General features: G+C 35.6%; 1 protein-coding gene and 1 non-coding gene across 5 annotated transcripts in view; both read left to right on the top strand.

The window, feature by feature from the left end:
- Positions 1–25711, top strand: part of Lrch2 (leucine rich repeats and calponin homology domain containing 2) — a 92524-nt gene extending 66813 nt beyond the window's left edge. For 3 of the 4 annotated variants that reach the window (XM_052737796.1, XM_052737788.1, XM_052737780.1), the window contains 9 exons: positions 4935–4983; positions 5064–5180; positions 9675–9719; positions 13185–13235; positions 15686–15743; positions 16499–16611; positions 16785–16922; positions 17079–17156; positions 23005–25711. In XM_052737796.1, coding sequence (XP_052593756.1) covers positions 4935–4983; positions 5064–5180; positions 9675–9719; positions 13185–13235; positions 15686–15743; positions 16499–16611; positions 16785–16922; positions 17079–17156; positions 23005–23124 — 769 coding nt within the window. In that variant the 3' untranslated portion in view covers positions 23125–25711. The other variant, XM_052737804.1, reaches the window with a different exon arrangement.
- Positions 13558–13686, top strand: LOC128118242 (small nucleolar RNA SNORA35). Its single transcript, XR_008221066.1, has one exon. It is a non-coding gene; the product is annotated as a small nucleolar RNA SNORA35 (small nucleolar RNA).
- Positions 25712–26065: the final 354 nt, after the last annotated feature.

The following is a 26065-nucleotide window of genomic DNA, read 5'->3' as shown; positions in this document are numbered from 1 at the left end:
AATTTTCCTCAAAAGGTGTTAACTGAATATATGATGCAGATGTCATATAAGTAGATAATTTAAGCATCAAGTATGTCATAACATGAGTTCAATTGAGTTTTCTATAAACAAACACCCTGATTCTGAACCTTTTTCTTTATACTTGCAGTTTGTCTTGATTCATTCACAAATGTTTATCCTATTGACATTACCACCAGGAATAATGTATTTCTTCAGCACTGGTTATGGTTATTCTTTTTTATTGTTTGCATTTTAATTTCTTTTAATTGGGTTTTACTAAACTATTTATTTAATGACCTAAGTTTACAGATATGAATTTTAGAGAATTAGAAGATCTGAAATATTTATTGTTCTTTGTGGTTTCAAATTTAAGTTTTATCCAACCTCTGGGTCAATCTTTGGGAAGTATAAAATTTCAAAGATAGGGATACAGAGGCACACATTGAATGATCATTTGGTGGATGCTGGATATAGGTGCACTGTTCTTAGCTCTGTAAATGACTGATTCAATCATCACAATAAATTGGTGACGTTGTTACTGTTGCTATCCTCATTTTACACACTGGCGAACTGAAACTCAGAAATAATCATAGCTAACTCAAGATCACATTGTAAGTTGGAGAGTCAGGATTCAAACTCAGATTTGTCTTATCGCAGAACCTGAAGTCTTAATGTACAGTAAAAATAAGTTTACTTCAAATCCACGCATCTCATTGGATATGTTTCTGTAGAGAGTGCAGATTTATGTTTCCCAATGCATGTCTTCTCCTGTATCATCTGCCCCAGTGAATGTGCAAGTACTTATGTAGTCCCCCAAGTTAGCAACTCTGGAAACACCTCACAGTTATGCCTTCCTCATAATATGGTCAATCATTCAAAATTAATACGGCCTTAATCCTCTTTCCATCCTCTCCATTACTAATTTAGCTGTGTTGGTTCAGCTCCCATTGTTGTCCATGTAAGTGACTGGGACGGTCTCCACACATAACTCCTTTCTTTTCTGTATTATTAAAGAAGATAGGTTGTAAAACTGAAATATGACAATGCAACACCTGTTTCTTATTTTCTAATGGGTATTAATACCTTTTATGATAAAGGTTAAAATGTTGAGATTAACTATAAAGTTGAAATGGGCTTCTACTTATCTTCAATCTTAGTTCAGAGCCTCATCTTTGCACTCTCTAGAGAGACAGACTTTCAGTTTAGGAGCATAATTCTTTTATTTATTTCAGCATGATTTCCTATTTCTAAATTCTATATTGTGGTCTCCTTTTCATGTTGCCCATGTTTCTTCCTTTCTTTGCATGATTTCTTAGAATTCAGCTCAATTCTGCATGGTAGTGGTGAGGGCTTCATAGTCGACAGCATCACAGTGGTCGAAGCAGGTATAGAAGAGGTCACACAGTAAGACAGGAAGCCAGAAGGATTCAATAATTAATTTCACTTTTAGTTTTTTATGTAATGCAACTTATTCTCATCAGAAGCAACTGGAGCTCCTAGAAAACTACATTAATCCCTTGCAAAGACAGGCTCCCCAGTGACCATATTGTATTGTACTTAGCTCTACTCCTATAGACCTCACCAGCTTCTACACCACCACTCTGAGCTTCAAGCTCTTAATTATTATGAAACTTGTGGGGAACACACTGTTTTCAAGGTATAGCATACCCTTCTTCTATATGTGCATATGAATATTTGCATTTGTTTGTGTATGTAGATGTGTGCATCAGTACATACAACAGTGTTTATATATGGGAATGTGCATTTTGATACATACCACAGTGTTTATATACAAGTGTACATCAATATATATTATGGTGTTTATATATAAGTTGTATATTTATTACAGTGTTTATATATAAGTTGTGCATTGATATATACCACAGCATGGTAGAATTTGTTATTTACTTACCATTGACACTTAGATGTATAGTATGTATAGTAGAAATGTCTGATTTCCAGAAATCATACTTCTATTCACTTTTGTTGCACACTCAAACGTGCTTTTTCTGGATTTTCCCCATTTCAGAAAGTGCTAAATCCATTCTTATTGTACAACAGCTGAAAAAACTTCATCCTCTGTCATTTTCTCTCAAACCCCTTAGCTAATGCATTACCAAATCGTGTTGACTAGTGAGAATATTTCTAGAATCTGATCACATCTTACCAAGTCCGCTTCTGCCAACCTTGCTCTGTACACACCCAACTGTGTACAGGCATAAGGTGGCAAATACGGATTTCCTCCAAGAGTTTACCTGGGGAATACAGTTTTGCCTTACTGTACAGGCACTCAACAATTATTTTAGGTCAGATCAGCCTATACTCCTTTGTTCCTGAAAAAAAAAAAAAACCTAGGAGTATATTTAATAGAAACTGTCCAAGTTTTGATAGTCAGTAGGAGAGTAGAATGATATTCCAATGTTCAGAGAGGGTTCTGTGGGTAGTCCAATGCGGGTGGGATTATAGATTGTCAGGTGGCTTGTCCAGAGAGGTATGTATGTGCATAGTATGGTATGGGACAGTGAAAGAGTTGGACTGGCAAGTACTTTATTAGAAGAGTTGTGCATGCGCTCTCTCTCTCTCTCTCTCTCTCTCTCTCTCTCTCTCTCTCTCTCTCTCTCTCTCTCTCTCTCTCTCTTTCCGTTCCTCTCTCTGTCTGTCTCCCCACCCTTTGTGTGTGTGTGTGTGTGTGTGTGTGTGTGTGTGTGTGTGTGTGTGTGTGTATGTGTGTGTGGGGGTGCGCACGCGTGCGTGCACAACCAAACCAAATATAGTCCCAGGTTGCTATTCTATGTGTTTACCTGCTTCATTATTATACTTTCCTTTTTTTCTTTGACTCCTAAATTCTCTTCGAATTCTAAATGTAGGGACTGTCTGGATTCTGCTGTGATTCCTTCTCCCTGGTCTGTGGCGTGGAAATGCTCTCCATGTAGCATGACATTCATATTTCATTATCCATTTCTAAGATTCTTTATTTACATTTAAAATAAATTTATTTAGTTGGTAGATTTTTGTATTTGATAAGAGATAGGGAACCTAGGATATTTGTCTTCCTTTCTATCCTTCCTCCTTTTTCTTACCCATTCCCTTCTGCTGTTTCTTTCTATATTTTACAAGTAGTCATTCAGTTGTTTGTTTATATATTACTTGTTACATAATCTCCGATTTCCATACATTTAAATGTCATTTGTACCATAAGTTGCTGTACTAAAAATTTTGTACTCTATCTTCCACTGAAAAAAATCTTCAAATTCTGGAATTGTGTTACTGTATTTTCATATTGTTATATATTTTATTACTTGCTAGGAATAGAGATGTCTCATGTATTCTTATAAATGTTTATTATTTTCTCTCTACTTATTCTTCCTCCTCTTAATCTGTGGCCCAGGGTGACCTTTACCTTACCAGTGTATACCAATCAATCTCCATCTCATGGTGATAGATCAACCTTGTGAGTGCTGAGACAACCAGTATGAGCTACCATGTGTAGCATGAATCTTAAAAGCTCTTATAAATAAAATCAAACCTGAGGCCAGTTATTGGGGTGATATGCTGGAAGGTCAAAGAGACAGAACAAGCCACAGCTAACCTCACCTGGCCAACTTCTCAGCTGGTCTTGTTTCCTCAGACTGTAAGCTTCTGTGTCCTCATATCCAAATGGCTCTCAGCTGAACTGTGCTGCTCACAATCCTGAAGCTTAACCAGCTAAAAGCTTCTAGTTTCTGGTCCTCACGCCTTATATATCTTTCTGCCTTCTACCATCACTCCCTGGGATTAAAGGCTAGTTTTCTGTGATTAAAGGCGGGAGTCACCATACTTGGATTTCTGCCTCTGGAATGCTAGGATTAAAGGCATGTGATACCACTGCCTAACCTAAGTTTCTAGTGGCTTTTCTGTTCTCTGACCCCAGATAAGTTTATTAGAGTACACAATATTTTGGGGAACACAATACCACCACAACCCTGCTCAGCTTTACCCCCTTCCTCCCCCCTCTCTCATTTACATTTTTAAAATTTTTTGAGTGTGTTTGGGTTTGTATGTGTGTCTGTGTGTTTGGGTGCCCATAACAGAAGAGGATGTTGGATCCCTTGGAGCTAGAAGAGGCACGTGTTAGTGTTGAACTCAGGTCCTTTGGAGCCCCTGTTAATGTCATGACTGAAGCTCAGAATCAGTAATTCAGTAGGAAATATAACATGTTTGTCTTCTGAACTCTTTGGCATTTAGGCAAAGGAATTTATGTATGTATTTATTTGTTTGTTTATTATGCATGTGCATGTGTGCCGTGGCACAGGTGTGGATGTCAGAGGACAACTTTCAAGGATTCAGGGTTTTGGGTCTCCCCTTCCACTTTGTGAATCCCAGGGATCTAACTCAGGTTGTCAGGCTTGTTGGCATGCTAGTGCCTTTACATGCTCACTCATCTCACTGATACTATTACTTGATTTTTTAAAAAGAGTAACTTGTTTTCTCTAATATTTTGTTTATTCACTGTACATTTGTACATATTATACTCCTTTTGGCCTCTACAAAATAGGGTTGGCTTATGCATATGGTTAATATAAAATAAACCCATTTTGGTATTTCTTGTAGAGCAATAGTTAGCAGGCACTCACTATTGGTTGGTTTCATCAACTTTAATTTATATAATATTAGTAAGCCATGTGGTGGTTAATACCTGCTATTGTAGTCCGTGGGGGCTGGTTTCAGTAGTGAGTACCAGGCCGTCCAGGACTACACAGCACGCCCCAGTCTCAGCAGAAAACAACACAAAGTAACAAAGCAACACAATCAAATGAAACATGTAGGTATGGATAGTCTTTACACTGCTTACATTCCTGCCTTCGAACAATGAAAAGACAAATTTGTCATTTTTAAAGTATGTGAAAGGATTTCAAAATACCTCAAGAAATACTAAAGCGTCTTTAATTTTTTAGTGTCTCAGCAGATGAAGGGAATTCACCATTATCACCCCTGGCGTGGCAGGTAAGAGAAATAAAATGAATGACACGTGTACTATTTCGTTGTCATTTGTTTAGTAAGCTGAACAACTTTTCTCATTAAAGCCATTAGAAAATCAGAAGGATCAAATAGGTGAACAACAGTGGCCAGAATCTCAGCCTATAATCTGGCAAAATGAAGAACGGAGACGGAGCAAGCAGATCAGAAAAGACTATTTCAAGGTACCTTATTAAATTTTAAATTTTGTTTTATACGTATGACATTTTTATTCTTAACCGTTTTTGTTTTAAATTAATAAGATATGACTCTCCAGTTAAGTTTCACAACTGTGTTCATGTTGATTGCCCTCCTCTGTAGGATAATGATATGCTATGTAATATAGCCACAAAATTTCAGTAATTCAAATTAATTAAGTGTACATCAGTATACACCATGATTTTTCTAATAGTTAAGAGAAAGATGAATGTTTGTGTGTTACATTGCAAATTGTGGCAATTAATTCTGTGAGTCTTTTTTATTTGAGGTAGGGTTTCACTCTGTAGCCCAGGTTAGCCTCAAATCACTATCTCCCCCCTTACCACCACCGCCTCTGTCTCCTATGAGCTGGGATTACAGAAGTGAAAAACCAGGCCTGGTTCAGAAAAAGATTTTCTTTATTTTTATTTAAAAGTTTTTTTTTTTCATTTTATATACCACCCACAGTTTCTCCTCCCTCCCCTGTCTTGCTCCCCCTCCACTTCCCTCCTGCCCCACCCCTCATCCACTCCTCTGAGAGGGTAAGGCCTCGTATGGGGAATCAACAAAGTCTGGCCTATCAAATTGAGGCAGGACCAAGCCCCTCTCCCCTTCATCAAGAGTGAGCAAGGTATCCTACGATAGGGCATGGGCTCCAAAAAGCCAGTTCATGCACTAGGGATAAATCTTGGTCCCACTGCCAGTGGCCCCGCAAACAGACCAAGCCACACAACTGTTTTCCACATGCAGAGTGTCTAGTTTGGTCTAATGCAGGTTCCCCAGCTGTCAGTTTAGAGTCCATGAGCTCCCACTACCTCAAGTCAGCTGTCTCTGTGGTTTTCCCCATCATGATCTTGACCCCCCTTGCTCATATACTCCCTCCTCCCTCTATTCAGCTGGACTCCAGGAGCTCTGCCTGGTGCTTGGTTGTGGATCTCTGCATCTGCTTCCATCAGTTACTGGAATGAAAGTTATATGATGACAATTAGTGTAGTCACCAATCTGATTACAGGGGAAGGCCAGCTTAGGTACCCTCTCCACTATCACTAGTAGTCTAATCTGAGGTCGTTCCTGTGGATTCCTAAGAATTTCCCCTAGTACCAGGTTTCTCCCAAACCCCATAATGACTCCCTCTATCAAGATATCTCTTACTTTGCTCTCCCTCTCTGTGGCTTCCCCAAGTTGACCATCTAGTTCCCCCATGTTCTCATCCCCTATACTCCCCCACCCCTGTACTTCCAGTTTACTCAGGAGCTCTTACCTCTCAGAAAAAGATTTTCATTGGATTTGTTTCAATAAATAGTTCAGAACTATTTTCAGTTAGTGTTTAACCACACATCTATGTAAATAATTAGTTGAAGACTGGTCCATTTCCTTGTTATATTAGTAGAATTTTTTTCCTTTTTGTTTTTTGGGTTTTTTTGAGACAGGGTCTCACTATGTAGGTCTGGCTGTCCTGGAACTCTCTGTGTAGACCAGGCTTGCCACCAACTCACAGAGATCCTCCTGTCTCTGAGGTGTGCGTCACTACACATGGTTCAGTAGATTTCTTAAGATGGTCTTTTAGTAAAGCTAAGTTAAAATACTAGAGCATGTGAATTATCCCAAAATTCTATTACATTATTATTTATTTGTGTTTCTAGTCTGTTATATTTGCAGGGGACTGTCACCAAAATTTAGAATATTTTTTAATGTGAATCAGCATTTACTCTTCTAATTGATGCAGATGAACAGTACAAACTTGGTCCCTATACCCTGAAGAGGAAACTGTGTTGTCTCACACCTCCCCCAAACCTCTTCTCATTAAATTACAATCATTTTCTCTAAACATGTAGTACTCAGCTAAGTTACACATTATTTCAAGTTCATGGCACTAATAAATAAGATTCATTTTTTTATTTTGGTGTTCAGCAGAAGTTGGTTTCTCAGTCTATATTTTTTTCTCTTTCCATATATTGGAAAGCAACGTGTGTTTGAAAGTAGCATATGACCGAAATAAAAATGATGTATGCCTTAACAAATATGTAATCACCTTAAACTTTAAACAAATAATTACTGATTATTTTTAACCACTGGATTTTGGGTTAATTGGATAATATGAAAAACCCATAGGAAGGAAAAGGGCAGGGCATTCCGGTGAGAACTCTTTCTTCAGAACCCTTTGTAACTCTGCAAGTAGGTTTATATCCTGCCATTTATCTTTAGTTTCCCTTAGTTCCATGTAAACTTAAACCAAAGCACTGAATATAAGTATGTTTATAGGTGAACTTTGATGACTGACTTACAGCGTAGTAATTGTAAGCAACAAAAGGTAGTTGATATTTCTTTGATTTCCTTTATCCCAATATAACATAACCATACTGATTATATTTATCAAAGCACTTGTATTGGAATTATGAAGTGCCAGACACTGTCATAAACCTTTACAAATATGACTAGCCCCTTAAGTCTTCAAGAACCTTCAGTAGCATAAATGCAGTTATCATTTCTGTTTTACAGACAGGGATATTAAGGCCTAGAAAGTGGAATAGTGTGCTAATCATATATTTGAGATTAGAGTTCAGAGCCTTCCCAATGCTGCTACTTTGTGCTGTGAATAGCTTGATATAAACTGTCACACACTAACATTAATATAGTTTCATTGTTTTAAAAATATTTTTCCATAATTCAAGTGAACTTAATAGAGGTGTTAGTGAGTCTTTATCATAGTCAACTGTTCCTTGGTTTAAAAGCATCATTTGTTCATTCAATAGTCTAGTCGTGAAGGCTTATATGCTTCTTCAACTGTATCAATTATATTACAAAGTTGCTAAAAGGTAAAATTGGATAGTATATGAAATGACCATTATATAGCCATCACTCAGTAAATGTTCATTTCTTTCATACATCATAAAGTGGGTATAAACATAATCTTCAGTTACTGAGAAATGTTTTAAGGACATGTGTAGTTCTTCTCAACTGTCAGAAGATGTCAGTGTTAGGACATTGCATAAAAAATTGAGTATCAAATTATTCCTATGATGTCAGGAAAATATAAAGTCAGGATGCAGTGTAGCTCATTGATAACAGCACTTGCTTTGTATGCTTAAGGCTGTTGAGCATCAACACAAAAAGAGCAATATAAAATGGAACTAATGGTACATTAGTCACAGCTAAAAAAATACAGTAGAGGAACATATGTCTCGTATCTGTAATTCCTAATACAGCTCGGTTTGTGACTGAGATGTTAGCTAAGTTATTTCCAAGGGATATGTAAGACAGAGTCACATAAATGGAACAATTAAATAGATCCCTGAATATCAGGCAAAAAAGTTTGGGACATGATCTGAGAATTAGTAGTTTTTGAAATAGAACTACTATGAACTCCTGTTTAGTTCTACCACTGATATGCAGAAAAATTCAATGCATTTTGGCAAGGAATCTGAAAATAAGAATTTTAGTGATTGTCACACTATATTATCTTGATTCTAAGAATTACTCTGTCACATATTCGAATTCTTTATGTTGAACATGTTATCTCTATATTTCACTATAAAATTGGGATGAAAGTACTTATACTATTATAAAGAGTAAACTTCTCAATACATATAATGCATTTCAGTCATTACTACTGGATTGTAAGCGATAGTTCTAAATGTTAGCTTTTAGTACTATTACTATTATTGTGTAGTTGGCATATGCATTTAACGTAGTCTTTTAAAGCCTGAAATCAGTAGATTGCTTTGTTGTGGTGCTGAGGATTGAACCCAGAGTTTCATAGGTGATAGGAAAGCATGCTACCACTGAAACACATCTCCAGTTGTTTTTAAAACAATTGCTATTGTCTTAGTGTAGTGAAATTACAAACCATGTGAACAATGGTAGGAAACTTGGACAGGTGGTAGTTGTAAGAATTCAGAGGAAGTAAGTGTAAGAAAGATTGCCAAAAAAGTGGACTTGATGACTTGTTGAATGCAGTGAACTAAGAAAAATGAGGACTCTAAGACAGTGGTTCTCAACTTTCCTAGTGCTGTGACCCTTTAATACAATTCATGTTTTGGTGACCACCAACTTTAAAATTATTTTCATGGCTACTTCATAACTGTAATTTTGCTACTGCTAGGAATTACAGTGTAAATATCTGATATACTGGATATCTGTCTATGCAGCCCCTTGTAAAAGTGTCGCTTGACCTCAAATGTGTTTCAACCCACAGATTGAGAACCGCTGTTCTAAGACAACCCTCAGATTGCAAACTTAAAAGAATGGGAAATGGGTGTGGCTTAGGGAGGAGATCCTATTTGACATCTTTAGAGGGTTTGGGATAGTGTTACAGTATTTTGTGTGTGATTAGGAGGGGTGTTTAAACTAACTGCTTACTTAAGTTTAATATCAGAAAGTTTCATAAAAGTACCAATGTAATAATAAGTCTCATGTGTCATTTTGAACGAAAATTCACATGTTTAAGGAAAAATAACGTATGCATTTAAAATGTTTTGCAGTACAAGTCAACAAGGAAGAATTCAAGCGGCAATGAAAATGAGGAGGTGAGACAAAGGGTGATATGGATTTGAATTCTTTACTCTTATATTTAGGTGCGTTAGTAAGAATTAAATTAAATTAAATTAAAGCAGCTCTGCTGTCATTTTCTTTCTTACAAAGCATGAGTTTCCTGTAATAAAAAAAAAACTGAGCATTGTCATATAGTTACTAATTTAATCCTTTGTTTTCTAGAACAAAATTTCTAATAGTTGTAGCAGTTTATTATTTGTCTTGGATCTGTAACCCATCAGTTTATATTGGTTATCATTCTCCACTTTCACTTTCCCAAACAGCATGGCAGTCAGTGGAGAGTTTATATTTTTCAAAAATGTGTTAACACTGTGTGCATGTGTTGGCCTGATGTGTGTGCCCAGGTGTGAGTGTATGCGTTTCAGGGCATGCATGTGGAGGTCAGAGGACAGATTTTAGGAGTCTGTTCTCTCCTTTCACCTTGGATTACAGATACTGAACTTGAAGTCAAGTTGTCAGACTTCGGGGGGAAAACACTTTCACTGTTGAGAGATTGTATCCATCTAAGATTTTTAAGGAACACTCTTCACAGATCCTGTTGAGGGTTTTAAATTTAAAATTGTATTTATACAGTTTTCATTACTGTAAATGTTTCTGTTGCTCCAGGTTAAGCACCCCTCCTGAAACATTTCATCACTGCCATCCCCAAGTTTTGTCTCTATGTGGTTGGGGAAATTGGTAGTTTATTTGATGTTTAGTATTTTGCAGGGCATCTGAAAACAAATGTATTTCTTAGAAATAAAATTACACTGGGCAAAATAAGTATCTATTATGAATTACCTTTGCCTAACCCAAATGCAGTTGTTTTTCCATGTCTTATCAAAGTAGTATTCATGGGATCTCCCCCCCCCCCCCCCCCGCAAAAAAGATGTTTCCTAAGCTTCCAATCATTTCATTGTTAGTTTCTGTGGTAGATCGTGAAAGTAGTTTTGTGTAGGGGTGTGTGTGTGTGTGTGTGTGTGTGTGTGTTTGCTAATATTTAGCTGTTTATGTTTCACAGAACTACAGTCAGTTCTGTGTACCTGCTGCTGGCTTTCCATTGCACTTTACAATATCAGTTTGACCCTTCCACTTTATTTCTCCTTATGTCATAGCCCACAGTATGGACTCGAATGTGCTGGTCAGTGCTCAGACTTTTGGTGACTAAAATCAGTATACCTAATGGTAGCTCCTGGTTTATGTCTCTAGTCCATCCTTTACCATTGAGCCTTAGGCTTTTGTAGTAATGTGTCCTTAGCTGCTTGGAGTCTTTTGATCACCTAGGATTCAACATGTTCATCTTTTTTCCACAATTCAAACATGTTTAATTTTTCAATTTATGCAATGCCTTTTTAAACTAGGTTGCATATTGAAGACTCACGATATCTGGATTTTACCTACATTCATATTTAATTGGTGTGTGTGTGTGTGTGTGTGTGTGTGTGTGTGTGTGTGTGTGTACACATGTGTGTGTGCGTGTGTATGCTATGACACATTTTCCATTTGAGTTTTCCATTTGAGTTTACTGTCTAGGCAAAGCTGGTAACTCCTTTATAAAATCACCATCTCCCGTGACAAAGCAGAGATTGGCAAAGTGGCCCAGAATGGAACCTGGCCCACTTGCTATGTTTGAAAGTAACGTTTAAATACAGAAGAGTTGCAGCCATTTGCCTGCAGATGCTTTTGCATTCTAATGACCTAGTTGTGCGGTTACCACTGAGACCACGTGGTCCATGATATCTGAAATGTTAACTATCTAGCCTTTAACAGAAAACATTCTTTGAACTTCACGCTAGAGGTTCACCTTGGCTGTTCTCATTGCCTCTTCATAGTCAATTTCCTCCCACCTGTTTCAGTGTCTATCAATTATGAAAACCTACTAATCCGCTTGTTTCTTTTGGAGCACTAAAATATTTTGTCTACACTACCTTCTTTTCCATCTTTGCTTCCTTGGCACGGGTCTTTAGTCTTTCTTGCTTGGATTGCTATAGTAGCTTCCTTGCTTTTCTGTATCTATGTTATCTCTGTCTGACTATTTTATATCTATCTTTTTATCATTTATCGATCTGTCTACTTACCTATTTACCCACCTACCTATCTATGTAGTGTGTGTGCCACACATGCATGCACGCCGGTACACCCTTTGTTAACTTCCAGTGACTTCCTCAGTCCTTTTCAACCTCATTTTTTGAGACAGGGTCTCTTACTGAATCTGAAGCTCCCAGATTTAGCTAGACTTGTTGATCTTTGAGCTCAAAGGATTCACCTCTCTGTGCCTTCTCATTGTTAGGATCACAGAGACATGCCATCAAATTCGTCATCGTATGTGGATACTGGCTGTCCCAATTCAGGTCCCTACGCTTACACTACAAGCACTTTAGCAACTGAAATGTCTCCCTCACCCCTCTTCTCTCTTTAGCCCATTCTCACACTGCTTTCAGAATGCAAGTACAATAAGGCTGTTCCTTTGCTTAGAAACCTTAAGTTTCACCCCATGCCTTAAAAGGTAAATTCTCAGTCCTTTTGGATCAAGGCCCTGGTAACCATATCATAAACTCACAACTTGTTCTCTTTTCACTTTTTTTTTTTACCCTTTCGAATTCAAAGTTGCTTTACAGTCATCATTTTTTTATTTATTTATACTTCTGTGTCTTTGTTCTTATCTTTTCACTTTACCTGGCTTTTATTGACTTTTTACTTTCTCAAGAAACAGTTTTTTACCGCCCCTTCCTTTCCTCTACAGTTTCTCTGTGATCCCTACTGTGCCATACATATACTGGGAATGCTAGATTAAATGTGCACGTGAATCTGTCTTCCCTCTAGACTGAGACATTCTTTAAGAATGATATTTCACCAAATTTCCTTATTCTTAGTGTCTAGAATAGTAGCTGACATTGTCAGTGGCCAATAATCATTTGTCAGATGAATACATGTTTTATGTGGTATACATTTTCTAGGTTAAATAACAGGATTTTTTTTCATTTGGTTGTCATTAGAATATTCATTCATAAACCGTGAACCATTTATTTGTTTTTATTCAATTAAATTTGTAAATATTTCTCTACTTACACTAATACACATAATCTTCCAGTTAGTTTCTTGTTTATCATGATGATCTTTTGCTAGTCTTCATTGATGTGTCTTGGGGGTAATACATCTTACCTCTTGTGTCTAGATTGTACTTTTAAGTCTTTAAAATTCTTATAAATCACTAGGAGATTTTACATAGAATCTGATTCATTGTTAGTTGGGGCCAGGGATTTTGTATATCTAACAAATTCCAGAGGATGCCTGTACTGTGTTTCACCGACAACATTTAAGTGGCAAGGTGTTAGGTGTTGTACATTGCCAATTCCTCCTTTGACAGTTGATTGAAACAATTTTCCATTGTCCTTTTGTATGTTAAAATCATCATTGTGTATTTTAATTTCATCTTTCATGTTTTTATTTTTATATTTTAGCAAGAGAGTGATAATGCTCATATGTCACCACAGTCTCCAGTATCATCCGAGGTACAAGTTGTTTTAATGCTTTGTATCTTTTCTATGCCTCCTTTCTCAAACTTCATCTTTTTTTTACAAAGTAATTTATTCACTCCTTTTTGAAATCTGTGTTTGATTACTTTGTACAAGTCTTGTCTGTAAAAATAATTATGAATACCATTCCTTTGTATGAATATCTCTAGTAAATTTCACTAACTTGTGGTTTTCTGTGGAACTTATTTCCATACCACAGAACATACATCATTTTATGAGGTATATGCTTTCTTATTCCTCTACATATTAAAATAAGTGGTGGATTTTAGCAATAGCTTTGGAATTTTAAAAAGCCTTTAAGCATTGTGCAATGGCCTTTGGTTTTCCTTGTAACCAATTAGGTCTGAAAGCAATGCAAGAGAAATGTCCTTTTTCCACGAGAAACAATCCTGCAGTGGGTTGTTCCTATCGACAGGAGGTCACACTTTTCCTGGCGTCTTAGATCTAAAGAATAATGGGAGAGCAGGTATATGAAAGACATAATTTCTAAAATTTTGTTCAAGTACTATGGTGGCTTGAATGACTAGTTTGTGTAACTTAATCTTTTGCTTTACCACAAGAATTTTAAACATTTGAAATAGTATCTCATTTAGTTTTGATTACTTTTAGTATTCTAAAGTCCATTTTCATTAGTAGGAAAATGATCATTCACTTGGTGAATTTAGGTCTTAAAATGCTTGACTGATCTCAATTTATTGTATGAATTTGATTATATAGTTTTATCTCATTATATGTAAGTATATTTGTTTTTAGAAATCTAAGATTCTTTCTGTATTGTTTTGGGTGATTTGTATTATAAAACTTTCCTATGGCCACGAGCATGAGTTTAATAAAAATGCTTATAAATAATATAGAAAATAGAATTATATATATGGTGTTAGAGAACAATTTAAATTAGGATATCCCCAAATTAGTCATAGTTGCATGCTTTTGTAAATCCTTTCTTTGTAAGTTATAACAACTGTAAGGATAGACATGACTTCCACTTGGTTTGCATAGTTGCTTTGTGATTTATGGCCTGTGTCTACCAGGAAGTGTATTAATGTCAAATTTTCAGGTAAGTTATATTACTTTTATAATTTTTGCTTGTATTTGGATAAGTGGAACTTTGTTCAGGAATTTACAACAATTTAAAGAAACTAACAGAGACAACACATAAGGAAGTAGATTATAGGATGGCGAACATGTTAACATAGCTCCACTAACATTCACTGGGAGGTGCCTAGTGCATCTAGGGAACATTCAGACACCTTACAGGATTCGGACTGCTTCAGTTTCATGTGAAAAGTAAGTAGTAAAATCCGCTAGTGTACCACATTCACAAAGTCACTCTGCTTCATTGAACATAAATAGAGTCCCATTTTAAGTGCCTTTGTCATTTTGTAGCTGAAAAGACCAGTAGCTTTCCTAAAGAACCTAGTCGGTAAACGGTAGAGAAGTAACTAAAGCTTTGGCCCTTCCTGCTTCCCAGAGTTGTCACCCAGAATATTATGGTGCCGCCACGATTGCATTATATTTATTTATTTTTATGAATTATAAAATTTATCAAGCACTTTCAGCTACTTCATTTAATTTTTCCAACAATCTCATTTGAATCGCATGGACTTAATCACATTAAAATGAAATGTTTACACAAATATACTTTAGGCTTTTCACTCTGATCGGGGATTTACTTAATGTTATATTTATCTTTCCATAGCTCACCATGGTTTGCAGAAACACTTTAAAATAATGTGCGTTCAGATGGAAGAGATAATCATTTACTCTCATCTGTTATTCTAAAACCCCTGTAATTGTGGATGGGCCTTAAATTTTCCACTGCTGAGTATCAAGTCAATGGTGCATACAGAGTCCATGTTGGTAAATCTTTTAGTTGATGTGTGTTTCATTATTTTAGAGACCTTAACTTGATTCTTCCTTAAAAAAATCTATTACCTTGAATGATTCTCCTTGAAAAGTCTTTTCATACTGTAAGAAAGTATTCTGGGCTGGCAAGGTCACTGGGTAAAGGCTTTTGCCACCAAACCTGACCAACTCAGTTTGTTCACAAGGACTCACATGATTGAAGGAGAGAAGTTACTCCCCCAATTTGTCTTCTGACTGTCTCATACACACACACACACACACACACACACACACACACACACACACACACACGCACACACGCACACACGCACACACAGAGATATGTGTGCGCACACAATTTACTTTTTAAAAATGAAATAAAGATTTAAAATTGCATACCCAGGTAAATGAGGAATATTTATTGACTTTTAAAATGTGAAATATATCAACTTGATTTTAAATTTAGGTTGACTTTTCAATATTTAAGTAAACACTGGAAATGAATACTTCTCAAAACTGGAGAGGGTATGAATATGTGCCTTGATGACTTTGCAACAACAAAGGTTTTGCTTTTTTTTTAGGAATATGACAGGACTGATGGCTTTTCACATGGTCCCTTTGGCTTGAAGCCTAGATCAGGTAAATATTTAGTATATTCTTTAAATAATATTGGTTGTCTTTGTTTAATATAGAGTTTCCCAGCTTAAATGGGTTGGAATCCATAATTTTATGTACTCAGAGATTCTTTCCCCTCTTCTAAAAGCAATTTTCTCTTGATCTTATTTGTCTTTACAATTCCCATAGTCATTTCTTTCTTTCCCATTCTCTTCAAGCTCCTGGAACCTCAGATTTTTGCCTTAGGTGTCCTGCAGTCTTATTTCTCCCCTGCTGTGACTATTGTTAGAATGAGCCCTGTGCCAGCAGGCAAAACTGTTGCAAATGATAGCACTCCTGCATTATATTGTGGTTTAAAACAGGGATCTTTTTGCATTTGGCATGCTCCAGAGAAAATGGATCCATTTTACTTGGCAAGGTATTGAATTATAGTCTTATTCCTGAATAACCACCTTGACCTTCCAGAATAATTTCCTTTTTTCTTTAAAGCTAGAAGACTATCATATGTTCAGTGATCACTTTTAACCTGGGTCATACGTTTCTCATAACATATGGTTAAATAAAAACTTACATAAGTGGTAGAAATCATTGCCCTTGTATTGCCTATTGCTTTTCAACTATGTAGCTAACGATCATTTACATATAATTAAAAATATTTGGAACGCATTATTAATAACATGTGTAATTCTCTGATTCTATTTATCATGCCTCTTTCTCTGTGAATGGCTGTTCTTTGTATTATCTTCCTAAAAAGTTAGGGAATTTCTGTTTCTATACAGCCTTTAGTCGTGCATCTCGGCAAGAGTATGGGGCTGCAGATCCAGGATTTACAATGAGAAGAAAGATGGAACATTTACGGGAAGAGCGTGAACAGATAAGGCAGCTTCGCAATGTAAGTCACATTGACCTTGCACAGCTCCTTTACAGAAATAGGTTTCATTTGGCCAATCTGTATAGTGATTTTCTTTTTAATGCTTTTTCAAATTTTTGATCATACAATTAGTAATATGAATCATACCATACATTTAGGTAAGACATCTGCAATTTATCCTCATGTCTTTATAGAATCTTGAATCCAGATTAAAAGTAATTCTGCCTGATGACATAGGAGCTGCACTGATGGATGGGGTTGTTCTTTGCCATCTGGCCAATCACATAAGGCCACGCTCTGTAGCTAGTATTCATGTACCATCACCAGCGGTGGTAAGTAGTATCAACAGATAACTGTTTCTCCCAAGGAAAATACAAGTTTTAAAAACTGTCTTTAACTAATGCACTTAAGCAAATACAATTTCCAGTAACAACTACATTCTGTATAAAAGTGCTTGAAATATATGTCTTTCTGCTCTTGTCTTCCAGCCCAAGCTGAGTATGGCAAAATGTCGAAGAAATGTAGAAAATTTTCTTGATGCTTGCAAAAAGTTGGGTGTTTCCCAGGTAATTATCTGAAAGCATCATCATTTAACTATTAATCTGTTACATGCAAAGTAGAATCAGCAAATCATCTTCATAGTGAGGGATGAGTAATGTTTTGTGAACACAAATTTGAGTATCTTTTCCCCTCTCTATAATTTTCATGTTATATCTAAAAAAGCATTGTCTAATAAAAGGTTGTAATTATTTACTTATTCCTGTATGTTCTTGGAAAATTTTTTGAGTTTTAGGTGTATACTTCATTTTGAATTTCAGCTTCGTGTATGGGTGTGTGATAAGGTTACAGATCTATTCTCCTGCATACCAGCATCCCCAGTACCAGTTGTTGTTAAGGCTCATCTTTCTCCACTGAATATTCTTGAGACTCTTGTCCAGAATCTCTTGTTTGTAAATGGAAAGCTTCACTGCTATACTCCCAGTTTTACACGTTGATTTCTTTATGGCAGTAACACCCTGTCTGACTATTGCTTGGTGGCACATTTTGAAGATAGTGTGTAGATGGAGTTTTGTTCATTTTTAAGGTTATTTTGGCTGTAGTGATTCCCTTGCCTTTCCATATCAGTATATCAATTTCTGTGTTAGCTTGCCAAGTTCTACAAAATGGCCAACTTAAATTTTGCTTTAGATTGTGCTGGGTTTATAGACTAATTTGCAGATTATTGTTTTCTCTACAATTTTGTTCTTTTGATCCAGGAACATAAGATGTCTTTTCATTAATTGATAACTTTACAAATCAATGTAAACAGTGTATTATAGTTTTCAGCACATGAGGACTTTGCCTCTTTGGTAAAATTAAGTCTTTAGCATATACAATTAGTTTCTTAATTTAAATTTTTTTCAGATTTTTATTGCTATCATGTAGAGATACCCCTGATCTTTTACTCTGTGATCTTGCCAAACTCACTTCTAATAGATATGTTTGTATGACTTAGGATGTTCTCTACATAAAGTCATATCTGCAAGTAGGATGTAGTTTTGTAACCTAAGTGTAAAGTTTGCAGTTTGGGCATTTTTTATTTCTTCTTGTCTAAGTGTTTTGACTGGAGTCCCTCATATGAGGAACACTGGTAGTACCATTGAAAGTCTTTTCTTTCTTTATGTCAGGGAAATATTAAGTCCTTTATCTTCTAGTATGATATCACTAGGTCTTCCATGGCTGCCCTTCCAGTGACTTGATGCATTTTCCTGTTACTTTCTTATAGTCGTGCAGTCTGTTGCCTTAAAGAGTCTGCTTTCTCTGTATTCATCTGCCTTTCTTCTATATCACAGGCTATTTGTGTGTTAGTCTGTGAGTCAAATTTTTGTTTTCTTGTTTGGTTTCATTAACCCTTTTGTTCCATAATTCCCTTGGTAAATCACTGTTGCTCTTTGTAGATTTTGAAACCATGTAATATTAGTTATTCTGAGTTCTTTCAATTTTCATATACTTTTAGAGTAATTTATCAACTTATATAGAAAACGAAGAAAGCCTGATGAGATTACTATAGAATTTTTTTAAATTAATAGAACAAAATAATGTAGAATTATATCTAATAAAACAGTAGTTTTTCTTAACTTCTCTTAGCTATGTATATCTTTACTGGATTCTTCTTGAATTTCATTCACAATTAATTTGAATATTAATTTAATATCTGGTCCTTCATTGTTAACATACATTGATCTATGTATTTACAATCTTGCTAAGTCATTTCCTCACTCCCTCTCTCCAATGATGTTTTCTATGAATAGAAATAACCTCTTCTTCCATTGTGATCTTATTTTTGTTTTTTCTTTGTTGTTGCTGTTGTTTGTTTTTTTGTTTTGTTTTGAAGACAGGGTTTCTCTGTGTAGCCCTAGCAGTCCTGGATATCACTATACAGACCATACTGGTCTTGATGTCACAGAAATCCACCTGCTTCTGCTTCCCAAGTGCTGGGATTAAAGGGGTGCGCCACCCACCACCTGATGTGATCTGTTTTTTTTATGAATCATAATTTGGGTTTAATAAAGCTATCTTAGTATAGACTTAAGAATGAGGAATCCAAAAATGGAAGTACTCAGAAGAAAATAAGACACACTAGAGTATGGGTATGAGCTTCTTAAAGAAGAATCTTGGAAAGTAAGATATACCCAAGGGTAGGTAGGGTAGGATTTCTTCAAGGGAAAGTCATCTGTGGTCTATCCTGTATTTCCTTCCTTGCTTAAATGTCCTAAATTAATTTCCCAGTACAATCTTGAAGAAAATTGGCCAAAGTGGACATCCTTGTTTTATTCTACAGTTTAAAAGGAGACTTTAATTTTCCACCTTTGACATCTGACTTAATCTGTGTGTTTTACATAGATGACCTGTATCAACTGAGGGAGTTCCCATCTATTAGTAACTTTTTATCAGGAATGGATGATGAATTTAGCAACTGATTTTTCTGTATCAGCTGGTATGATTAAGTTGTTTCGTCTTCAGTTTCTCAATAATCTGAGTCACATTGATTAATTTTCTAGATATTAAATCAACCCTGAACTCCAGGGGAAAATTTCTCCTGATCATGATGCGTTTTGTTGTTACTGTTTTTTGTTATTGGACTCTGTTTTTAAACGTTTTGCTTAGATTTTTCACATTGATGTTTATGAGGAAGTTGGGTTTTATTTTTCTTTTAATGACTTAGTCTGTTAGACAGTATTGACCTGTCCATTGTATTTGTATCCCTTCCTCTTTTCTCAAACAATTGGACTGAATTTATGTTATTTTTCTGTAAAATATTTCACCAAGTTTATTAATTACCCATCTAGACCAGGGGCTTCTTTCTCCAAAGGTTTTTTGTTTTGTTTTGTTTTGTTTTTTGGTTTTTCGAGACGGGGTTTCTCTGTGTAGCTTTGCGCCTTTTCCTGGAACTCACTTGGTAGCCCAGGCTAGCCTCAAACTCACAGAGATCCGCCTGGCTCTGCCTCCCGAGTGCTGGGATTAAAGGCGTGCGCCACCACCGCCCGGCCCAAAGGTTTTTAAAACACAATTAATTTATAAAACAAATATAGACTGTTCTACCTATTGTCTTTGCATGAGTTTCAGTATGTTTTATCTTTACTTCTAGTTTGTGAAACTTATTATCATAATACTGTTTATAATACCACCTTGTTCATTTAGTACTTTTAAAATACCTTGTGACGTCTCTACTGATAATGGTAATTTGTATGTTCTCTTTTGCCTACCTAGAGGCGTATGAATTTTTTAAAATTAATTACCTTGCATTTTGTACTTTTTTCTATAGTTTTCTATATTTAGTACATTTTTCTCTCCCTCGACCCTAGCCCTTCATTACCCTCACTTACATCCAGACTGTTCATGTAGATCTCATCCATTTCTCCGTCATTGGGCGATCCCCATGTCTTTCTTGGGGTCCTGTTTTCCATGTAGCCTCCCTGGTGTTGTGAGTAGCAGTCCAGTCATTCTTGTTCCACATCTAGTATCCTCCTATGAGTGAGTACATACCGTTTGTCTTTCTGAGTCTGGGTTACCTCACTCAGGATGATTTTTTCTAGATCCATCCATTTGTCTGCAAACCTCATGATGTCATTGTTTTTCTCTGCTGAGTAGTATTCCATTGTATATATGTACCACATTTTATTTATCCATTCTTCAGTTGAAGGGCATCTAGGTTGTTTCCAGGTTCTGGCTATTACAAACAATGCTGCTATGAACATAGCTGAGCAAGTGCCCTTGTGGTATGATTGAGCATTCCTTGGGTATATGCCCGAGTGGTGGTATAGCTGAATCTTGAGGGAGATTGATTTCCAATTTTTTAAGAAAGCACCATATTAATTTCCAAAGTGGTTGCACAAGCTTGCATTCCCACCAGCAGTGGAGGAGAGTTCCCCTAACTCCACATCCTCTCCAGCATAAGATGTCTTCAGTGTTTTTGATCTTAGCCATTCTGACAGGCGTAAGGTGGTATCTCAGAGTTGTTTTGATTTGCATTTCCCTGATAATTAGGGAGGTTGAACAATTCCTTAAATGTCTTTCAGCCATTTGAGTTTCCTCTGTTGAGAATTCTCTGTACATTTTTCTCAGTTCTTGGCTATTTCCCTCTGTTTTTTCAGATAACTTTATTTATTTATTTTACATGCTGGCCACAGTTTCCCCTCCCTTCTCTCCTCCCAATCCCTCCCCTCCACCCCTTTCTGTTCTCACCCACCTCCCAATCTACTCCACCTCATTACTGTTCAAGAAAGGGCAGATCTCTCATGAGTATCAACAAAACATGGCATTATCGAGTTGCAGTAAGACTAAGCACCTCCCCTTGTATTAAGGCTGGTCAAGGCATCCCAGTATGGGCAATAGGGTCCCAAAAGCCAGTAAAAAAGTCAGAAACAGCCCTTGTTCCCACTGTTAGGAGTCCCACAAGAGGACCAAGCTACACAACTGTAACATATATGAAGAGTGCCTAGTTGTTTGGCATTGGCTTAATTTGTTCTTTTTGTAGTTTCTAAGGAGGGAGCTATTGTCTTTGCTTTGAAACTTGTTTTTTATAATAATATTAATTGATTATTTGATTTTTTGAGTAAAATACTAGAAGAACACTAAATGTAGCAATGAAAATTGAGATGCAAATGTCATTTTCAAGGCTCCTTTAGATATCTTCAGTAGTATTTGGTGAATACTAATTTGGTTATAAAGGAAAAAAGAAGGAGGAGGCTGTTACACTTCCTATTTTTGTATCAGTGTAGTTTGAAGAATGACTGAGATACAAAAATCCAAAAGATTAACCTCATTTGTTGAAGCAGTTCTGTCATGGACATGTTGATTTTGACGTATCTGTAGGACATATATTTGGTCATGGCTCACTCGCATTTGCTTGATGTACCTTTAGTGGGAATAAAGATTTGGAATTCAGGGTGGAAACAAGAATTAAAATTATTAGATAGAATACTAAGGAGTGATGTAGTGAAAATAAGAGAAGAATGAATATAAAATTCTTGGAAATATGTAGGACATTAGAAGAAGATTGGTAAAGACTACTGTAATTTGAAGCCCAATTGCTGTAGGCAAGTTGAAGAACTCAACAGATTGGTATCATAGAAAAAAACATAGGGATAAGGTTTCAAGTAAAGCTCTGATTAAAGATCGACATAACAGAGCAATCAAATATGTGTGTGCAACATTTGACATTTAAGAAGGTGTTGGTGATTTTGAACACAGCAACTTTAGTGAGTGGATACATTAGAGGCAGCTGTAAGACAGCAGAGACTGAGTAATGTTGACATACTCCTCAACAAACTGTTTCTGAGTAGAGATAGATGTATAAGGGTGAAATGATGGCATTAGAGACCAAGCTAATATCTATAATCCCTTTCTTAGTATAAATTGTGAACCTAGCCATATTTTATATTATAATTAAGAAGAAAAATGTTGAATTATTGTATTATTTACTTTAAGTTGAAGAGAAAACATGTTTAAAAAATCTGCTTCTTGGGGTTGGAGAGATGGCTCAGCAGTTACAAGTACCAGCTACTTTTCTAGAGGTCCTGAGTTCAATTTCCAGCACCCACATGGCATCTCACAACTGTCTATAACTGTATTCCCATGATATCCAATGCCCTCTTCTGGTGTGCAGCTGACAGAACATCTATCTACATCAAAAAATAAAGAACAAAATCATTTTTAATAATCTGATTCTTTGCATTGAGTTGAAGAGAAGGGGTATATGGGCAGGTTTGGAGGAAGGAAAGAGAAGGGGGAAATGAAATGTTGCAATTATAATCTCAAAAAATAAAATAAATAATTTAATAAACGAATACAATTATAAAATCTGTTCCAGACTTAAAGATCTCTCTGGCTGCTAAAGAATGGACATTCAAATCTCCTTTTCTCTTTACCCAGGAGAGACTCTGCTTGCCTCACCATATTTTGGAAGAACGAGGTCTTGTGAAAGTCGGTGTTACGGTTCAAGCACTCCTTGAATTGCCTACTACCAAGGCATCACAGCTTTCTATGGCTTGATGTGATGATGAAAAAACTACACGTGTATAATTTCATGTATTTGAAATGATTTCGGAGATCTCAAAATCATGGAGAAGAATGTCCAGTAAAAATAGTTTGCCTTAGGTTGCTTTTTTCAAAATTACATTAAGATCACAGATTTAAACTTTTGAGTTGTCCAAACAATTTTTGGAGGAAAATTGGATTAATTTAATAGGAGTTTTGATAAATTAAAAATTTGCTTTTATTATGTAATTCAAGAACCTTGACTAATTTTCAAAATGATGATTGATACAAAATTAAAACATGCTTTCAATTTAACAATTACATTAAGTTGAATATTTTTACATCACCGTATACTAGTAAACATCTGGGTAAAAGTAATCATATTTTAGGATAGCAGTTCTATATTTGAGTTATTTCATATACTTCTAGTTTGTACACAATCTCTTCAATATTTTGTCTTTGTTTCCTAGGAAAATAATGAATAGAAAAAAAAAAACAAAACCCTGGCATTATTCAATTCTTTTAGTATTATCAGTTGGTGCCAAAATATTTTCATTTATATTGTAGGTTGTTTACATGTGAAGTGCCTGTGTAATTGATGAATCTCAAATAGTCTTAAGCATTTTTGCTATTTCTTTTTATGTATTAATAGAATCAATGGAATTTTTAAATATTTTGGTAGATTTTGTACGGTCAGTAATACGTGAGGATTCAAATGTGCCTCACATTGGTGGTTTCTTAGTTAACCCATTGCAGTTTTCATTAAATTGGTTCTTTCATGTTGTCAAAAATGTTAATGTGCTTAATTTATGCTATTTAATTTTGCAAAAGCATACTCATCTTTTAAATTGTTTTATCTGAAGAGTATTTTATTTCTGTGTTGGAAACATTACACAAAACAGTAAGACTTTGGAGGGCCAGGGAAGTACTAATTGTCAAGGACATTTTGATGCAACTGTCAGTGTTTGGGTTTATATCTTGACTTATCAGAACAATAAGTACATCAGTGCTGCCTTCCATATTCAGAGAGCAGCCATTGAGAAACAGGGTTTGATTCAAAATTTGGCCATTTCTGGACCATGTACACCTTGTGATCCTCAAGTAACTTGATGTTGAATTAAACAGTCTGTTTCATGAAATAGTATGTTCTGTAAAGTCCTTGCTTGATTTGAAGATGGATAAACTTACGATGGTAGTAGTGCAGGAATTTTTCCAAAACATTACTGTGATGAATAACTCAGTTTATTATAGAAGAGCCTTCATATTCACTTTTGTAGTAGCCAAGCAAGTATCATTTCTTAATTGTGTGATTATTTGCACTTGTTACCTCTTAATATGGATGCAACTTAATAAAAAAAAATGTTGGCCTGAATATTTCAAAGGACATTTATAAAATGTAAAATGTCATGTGCCAAATACTATGGTAAGGATTGGTTTTAGGAATAATTCTACATTTTCTTTTGGTCAGTTGTCAGGAAGCCATATTTTTGAATTTTGGCTTCAGAATATAGATGTGTTCTTTTCATTCCCCATGAGTCAAATTGGAGCTATGGAAGAGTAAAAGCTTTTTATTATTGTAAGTTTTAAGAATTAAATTATTAATAACTTATTATTTAAATATTTGATCTAATTAGATATGATAAAAATAGTTGGATCTGAAAAATATCCCCATTGACAATGAATCTCCTTAGTGAAAATTTGGATAATATAGCTAATTTAGTAAATACCTTAGCTGATAAATTTTTAATTTAGACAGTTGACAGCATTACAAATTTAAAAAAATTAACAACCAAAACAATCATTCATACCTCTCTCATGGTTATTGTGCTTTAGAATTTCTCTTATTAATTAATCTTGTGTTATTTTCCAAGTATTTTGTGCTTTGTTATTATTGAAATAGTTGTGAAACTTCAGGCAATTCTTTTACTACATTTCACTTGTCAGTTAGCTATTACCTTATAGAGAAAAGACACCAGAACTTCAGTGCTCATTCTTTATAGCAAATAAAGCTTCTTTTCAAGAGGGGTCCCCTTGAGGTCTGTAACACAGCAGTTCAATTATTATTGTGCCAAAAGGCATTACCAATATCACTTCCAATGCGGTTTCATTATAGTCCACAATGACAACCTTATACCAAGATCCTCACACGTTTCTGTTAGTAGTTTTTTAGTGTAAATTTATTCTAAATGTTTTCTATGGCTTATTATATACTTACTTCATCAGTTATTGCATTAACAATTAACAAATCACAATGGTTTTGTGATTTGAGGAGAATTGAATAATCAAAGAATATTTTATTGGGCCCAAAATATCATTACATAGCTACTTCTGTTAAATTTTATGACCATATGGCACAAGAAGGAAGTGATGTTGGATATGTTTGAATTGAAATGAGTAAAAATGCATAACCATTTGTTTAATACTTATCTTTATAGAATGCTAGTTTAATGACTTTTCTAACTGAATTTTTTGAAGAATTCAGAAATGTTTGTATTAGTCACAGATTTATCATAATTGATTTTCTGATGCATTTAAAAAATGGAACACTAAATGTATATTACCGATGCAAACTGTGGATAAAATTAAATGAAAAAAAATCTAAGCTGGAACTCCATTTCTTCCTTTCAGTCGTCTCTCTATCAATATCAGCACCTTTTTTGGTCAGTATTTGAGAGTTTGTGTCTCTGGTCCCCACCGCGGATGAACATTCAAACCTTGAGTGCTGGCAGTGTTGCTCAGTGAGTGAAAGGGCTTGCAGTGAAGGCTGACAACCCAAGTTTGACTGGTTTTGTGGGTACCCATGTTTTTAAACTCCACAAGTGCACTTTGGCACACTTTTGACCCACACAAAACAAATAAAACCTTTGATAAGTTAGATATTCCTACGGGGCTCTTTTAGTTGGGCATGGTGGTGCACCCAGAATCCTGCCTCCTAGGGAGTCTGAAGTGAGAGAAT

Source organism: Peromyscus californicus, unplaced genomic scaffold (genome assembly GCF_007827085.1).
Source record: "Peromyscus californicus insignis strain IS unplaced genomic scaffold, ASM782708v3 Scaffold_10__1_contigs__length_136768540, whole genome shotgun sequence".
Taxonomy (NCBI): domain Eukaryota; kingdom Metazoa; phylum Chordata; class Mammalia; order Rodentia; family Cricetidae; genus Peromyscus; species Peromyscus californicus.
Note: the sequence above shows the minus strand (reverse complement) of the source record. Positions and strands in the feature narration are given on the sequence as shown.